This window comes from Pseudochaenichthys georgianus, chromosome 8 (genome assembly GCF_902827115.2).
Source record: "Pseudochaenichthys georgianus chromosome 8, fPseGeo1.2, whole genome shotgun sequence".
NCBI classification, from domain to species: domain Eukaryota; kingdom Metazoa; phylum Chordata; class Actinopteri; order Perciformes; family Channichthyidae; genus Pseudochaenichthys; species Pseudochaenichthys georgianus.
In genome coordinates, this window is record NC_047510.2 from 33562123 (window position 1) to 33568122 (window position 6000).

A 6000-nucleotide genomic window follows, 5' to 3' on the forward strand; every position below is an offset into this window, starting at 1 on the left:
TGGTACTACAACTGCCTAAAAGCACTTTCCCATTGACCTACATTGGAAAACAGCAATTTGACTTTGAATATCCATTAGCGTTCTAAAAGATTCATCGCTTGCTTAAAGGCGGAATCCAAGTTATTTCCCCTCTACATTCATTAGACTGAGCCGAAACCAGACGCAAGGTAGCGGGTGGGAGGCGGGGCTTAAGTATGTGGGTGGGGCTTACATTTGGAGGTGGGGTCAAAGGAAAAAGTGTGCATGCTCTATGGGTACAATGGAACAAAAATACCAATACCTTCCCTAGATCTTCACTGGATCTTTCTAAGATGTTCCCTTGATGTTCCCTTGATGTTCCCTTGACAATCCCTAGACCTTCCCTTGATCTGACCTTGGTCTTCCCGAGACAATCCCTAGATGTTCCCTTGATGTTCCCTTGATCTTCTCTGGATCTTCTCTGATCTTACTTTGGTCTTCCCTAGATAATCAAGCCACCCTCCGCATCGGAAGATCCATACCAATTTAGGCATAGCTTATCACCAATCCGTTTAGCCGGGCCTTACGGCTTCTACAGATGAACATTTTTTATGGATTTTTTTGTCAAAGCTCTTCAGATATTCATTGCTATCGGGATGTTAAGAGCATTCCATGGAATATAACAAAAAGTGTATCTCGAGCCGGTTTCTGAAACTTACCTACCCCACCTTTAATCCAAAGGGAAGTTCAGTCGTCGCAGCCAGAGCATGCATTAAATTAATTAAGAATGCATAACGAAATGGAAAACATGGAAAGACTTTAATATTTGCTCCATTGCTCGACCACCTGCAGGATCTAATTTTCTCCGAAGCTAAGGCCAACAAATCTACTTTCAGCACTGACAGCTTTAAACAATAGAACAATAGAAGTATGGTGTTTATTTTCAAACAGTTGAAAATCAAAGTACAATCACACGATAGATCGGAGATATGTGAAATGGGACACCCTGATAAGCTATGCCTAAATTGGTATGGATCTTCCGATGCGGAGGGTGGCTTGATTATCTAGGGAAGACCAAAGTAAGATGAGGGAAGATCCAGAGAAGATCTAGGGAACATCTAGGGAACATCTAGGGATTGTCTAGGGAAGACCAAGGTCAGATCAAGGGAAGATCTAGGGATTGTCTAGGGAAGATCTAGGGATTGTCAAGGGAAGATCTAGGGATCATCCAGGGAACATCTAGGGATTGTCTAGGGAAGACCAAGGTCAGATCAAGGGAAGATCTAGGGATTGTCTAGGGAACATCAAGGGAACATCTAGGGATTGTCTCGGGAAGACCAAGGTCAGACCAAGGGAAGGTCTAGGGATTGTCTAGGGAAGATCCAGAGAACATCAAGGGAACATCAAGGGAACATCAAGGGAACATCTAGGGAACATCTAGGGATTGTCTAGGGAAGACCAAGGTCAAATCAAGGGAACGTCTAGGGAACATCTAGGGAACATCTAGGGAACATCTAGGGATTGTCTCGGGAAGACCAAGGTCAGATCAAGGGAAGATCTAGGGATTGTCTAGGGAAGATCTAGGGAACATCAAGGGAACATCTTAGAAAGATCCAGTGAAGATCTAGGGAAGGTATGGGTATTTTTGTTCCATTGTACCCATAGAGCATGCACACTTTTTCCTTTGACCCCACCTCCAAATGTAAGCCCCACCCACATACTTAAGCCCCGCCTCCCACCCGCTACCTTGCGTCTGGTTTCGGCTCAGTCTAATGAATGTAGAGGGGAAATAACTTGGATTCGGCCTTTAAGCAAGCGGTGAATCTTTTAGAACGCTAATGGATATTCAAAGTCAAATTGCTGTTGCAGGTCAATGGGAAAGTGCTTTGAGGCCGTTGTAGTACCACCATTTGACCACTAGGGAAATGTATTAAACACCTGGCTCTTCTCCTGGTCTCCTGCCATGAAGGTCATGGTGCAGGTTGTCTGAGAAGTCTTCCTCTCTCACAGTTATCTATGATGTGTGAAGTCAGAAATGTAAAGCAGACGTCTTGTTTGAGATGAGGTCTCTCTCCGGCACATCTTCAGCCGGGGAGGTTTTTTTCTGCATCTTCAGAGCAGCAACACCTGCAGACGGCCTGAGCCTCGTAAAAAAAAATGCGCTGGAATGTTCTGGAACAGCCTCGTCTGTTAATCTGAACCAAGACATTTTTGTTGGCTGATCTCAATGTGAGGGGGGGGGGGGGGGGGTGTCTTGAGGTTAAGTTAAACAGAACTGCAGTGGAGCGAGCTGTGTACTTTTTTTTTAGATAAGACGTTCCCATTTCTCCCGGGTGTTTCTGCACGGCAAAGTGAAACCTGGAGACCTGTGTGTATTATTATAACTCACCCTCATCGGAGTTAGGGGGGTTACAATAACTAAATACCTGTACGAAATGTAATCAGGAAGCTAATCTAAGTATCACGATTTAGAGTAAATGTGGCCTGATTACATTGTTTTGTAAAAGCAACGAAATAAAGAAAGTAATTCTCTGATTCCAGATTTGTGAACATGTTTTTTTTTACTCCTCCTTGACAATTAATTGGAAAACAAATCTCTAATTTGATGTTTACAAAACAACATTGGAGAGAGGCATCTTCGACTTTGGAAAACACAGATCGACATATTATCTTAGATCAGAAAACGATTGATATCTGGACACTGAAAATGGACCGTTGGTTGCAAATTGAAAATTGTCTGCTGCAGCAAAGAGGTCAGTAAAGTAAAACAGCTGTTGACTGTTTCGATGTTTCTTTGCTGCAGGAGTCGTATCGCCAGGTGATGAAGATGAGGCCGAAGGACTTGTGGAAAAGGCTAATGGTGAAGTTCAGAGCAGAGGAGGGGCTGGATTACGGAGGAGTGGCCAGGTGAGCAGCAGTCGAACAAGAGAGAGGCATTTAAACATGAAACACGCACTCTGTGAAAGCTGTCCCTCTGCTGCCCCCTGGTGGAGGAACCAGAGAACACACCCCTCTCACTTCCTGACTCTGATGCATCCTCTGTGTTGTGCTTCATATCTCCTCTGTGTGCAGGGAGTGGCTGTACCTGCTGTCTCACGAGATGCTGAACCCGTACTACGGACTCTTCCAGTATTCACGAGATGACATCTACACTCTGCAGATCAACCCCGACTCCGCCGTCAACCCCGTGAGTCTCAGTCGTTCACGACAACCGACAGATACTCTCATTATAGCCAGATGTTATGTTTCTTTAAGCAAACATTCAGAAGGGTTTCTTCGATCCCTTGGTGAGCGCTATCAGACCTGAAGCAAATACTGAGGCTGCTTCTATCGCCGCGAAGAAGCTCATTGTCTCAAGTGTCCTTATTCAGTGGGTCCATGACCGTAATGTCACTCGATGTGGGACTGTTTATGTTGCTAATGCTGTTGTTGTTGTTGTCACTTTGTTTTGTTTTCTATTACATGACTATGCACTGCAACATTTTTTTAATTTATTTATTTTACTATCAATCAGTCAATGTATAAATGTGAAGCACTTTCTGTGTTCAAGCTTCTCAAGTTAATATAAAACGTTTTCCACATTTACATTTTTTTATTATTATTACATTTTTCTTCGTATCATTTGTTTAATTCTACAACAGAGCGACAGCCTGTAAACCTGATCTCCCCGGGGCTATACTACGAAGCTGGTTCACTTTTTAGCGGGCTAGATAACTTGTTCTGAACGGCTAGCCTGCGCCCGAGCAGCACAGGTTCCAGGAGAAGAGATCGGGCTGCGTTCCGATAAAATCAAAAAATCAGCTCCTAAGTTCTAACCCTATCGTCTATCTCTTGACCTCTGAGTGAAAGGTCACGGGGTTAAGGGATAGTGGATAGGAGAATTCAAAAGGACTTAGGAGAAGAGACTGCGGTGCTTTAGAGAATCGACTGCACTTCACTATCCGACGTGTTTATGATGCGCCAGCGGACGTCCTGAATGTGCGTCTGCTGCTGTGGGGTAACCATGGAAACCACGGTTTTCTATACAGCGGACTACAACATGGATGTTCAATAAGAACGAGGGACTGCTGTGAACTCATCTGGAGACTCTGCTCCGTGCTCTGAAGCTGCTGCTTTGCTTTATGAACGTGGACAACAGAGAAACAGATTCTTCAGGACCAAAGCTGGAACTGAAATAAAAAAGGAAGGTGAAACTTATGCTCGCCACCCTCTCCCTCCGGTCCACATTAATACCAATGATCCCAATACGTATGATTGTATGAACTAAAGATCTTAAAATCAATACAGATGTATTTATTATGAACGTTAGTCCTTAACATCTATCACTGTGTACATCACCATTCAGACATCTTTTAGAAGTTGAACAAACCCCACACAGCTCAGTAAAGACTGCAATGTTGACTTTATTTGATCATTTCAGTAAAAACTAAGGTTCATATTTCTCTCTTTGATTATAATACTGATGAACGTTCAGAACAAAACACTTTCGCAACTTACCACCTACGTTTTAAAATGCTTAATACGCACCGTAACTTTCATGATATCATTTCTCCGTCATAATCGGTTGTTTCCGTGAACGGCCGACTGTTGAGTGACGGAAAATGCTGCGGCTGCAATGCATTGTGGGGCAGCATTTTCTCCTCTCCTGTCGGTTAGGGAGGTCCAGTGGTTCCTAAGCTAAAGGAGGCTATAAAGGAAGCTTGAAACCTCCTTTCCTTTCATGTAGAGAATTGGAACGGCACTTATCATGGCTGCCACTGAGGGACTTCCGGATCATTTCACTCGGTGAGGAAGGTTCCTCAGCTAAACGGACTATTGGAACGCAGCCCAGCTGTGCGGAGTTCTTCTTCTTCTTTGCTTTAATGGCGAATCGCTTCCACTTGGAACATATCGCCACCTACTGTTGATTTATTTAATATATAAACTGCCCATACTGTTCATGTAGAACCGTGTTCACGTAAGCCTGCACATTGATTTGATTCAATACGGATGCATCTACTACAGGTTGAGGTAGAGACCATGATGACAGCAGGGTGCAGAGTTCAAAGCGATCAAGTCCTTTTACAGGAGAAAGGAAATACAGTTTAAACTGCCGTTGCATTCAAGTCACCGACTGTGTGAACGTGAACATTAATAGAATATCACCTCCATCTCCAGAGCAATCTGACTAGTATAACATTAGCGTTAAGAAAGCACTTAAATATCGGCCACAACATAAGTAACCGGATCAGAGTACATTAAGTACAGTCCGCGGCATATCACTTCATAATGTATCACATATCTCCTGATCTGAGTCAGCTGAGCCGTATCTGGCCGTGCAACACTCACAGCGTCACAGACTGGAGGCAGAAGCATTATTTTAACAACACATAAGTTGACGAAACACTCGAGACAAATGTAATGAAAGTCAGATCGTGTTTTAGACGGGCAGTGATATCATGAACCTGTTAATGTACGCATTCAAACACGTGTTCTGCTCCAGCTGTGTTCACCTTGCAGCTGCAGCTCTGAGGCTTTGATCCTGATCAAGAGTTTAAGTCATGGATGTTTAAAGTTTAACTTCTTCATTTTTGACTAGTATTAAAGTTCACTTTTCATTCAGGAAGTATGACGCTGCGCTGTCAGGACGCTTTTCCATGATTGTGATTGGTCGAATGCTCCAGATCCCACCCCTCTCATGTGAACACCTAACTAGATAGGACACGGCTGGCTGAGCGATCCACTTGATAACCAGCGTCGTAGGACCGTTTAGCGAGAGCGCGTATGTTCTGGATTAGGCCGACCGGCTAACTCGAACATATCAGGTTAGGTTGAACCGGCTTCGTAGGACAGGCCTCTGAGTAGATGGACTCCTACACTTCATCCTCAGTGCCTTCAGCTGTTCACTCTCCTCTGTGTTGCTCGTTAACGGACCCCTTCCTCCCCTTCAGGAGCATCTGTCGTACTTCCACTTCGTGGGGCGGATCATGGGCATGGCGGTGTTTCACGGTCACTACATCGACGGGGGCTTCACGCTGCCGTTCTACAAACAGCTGCTGGGGG

General features: G+C 44.4%; 1 protein-coding gene across 1 annotated transcript in view; it reads left to right on the forward strand.

Annotated features, from left to right (window-relative positions):
* Window positions 1–5999, forward strand: part of LOC117451746 (E3 ubiquitin-protein ligase SMURF2-like) — a gene marked incomplete at its 3' end in the record, with an annotated part of 46154 nt that extends 40155 nt beyond the window's left edge. The window contains exons 12-14 of the mRNA XM_034090128.2: window positions 2762–2865; window positions 3031–3145; window positions 5889–5999. Coding sequence (XP_033946019.2) covers window positions 2762–2865; window positions 3031–3145; window positions 5889–5999 — 330 coding nt within the window. The remainder of the gene's footprint in view (window positions 1–2761; window positions 2866–3030; window positions 3146–5888) is intronic.
* Between the last annotated feature and the right edge of the window lies 1 nt (window position 6000).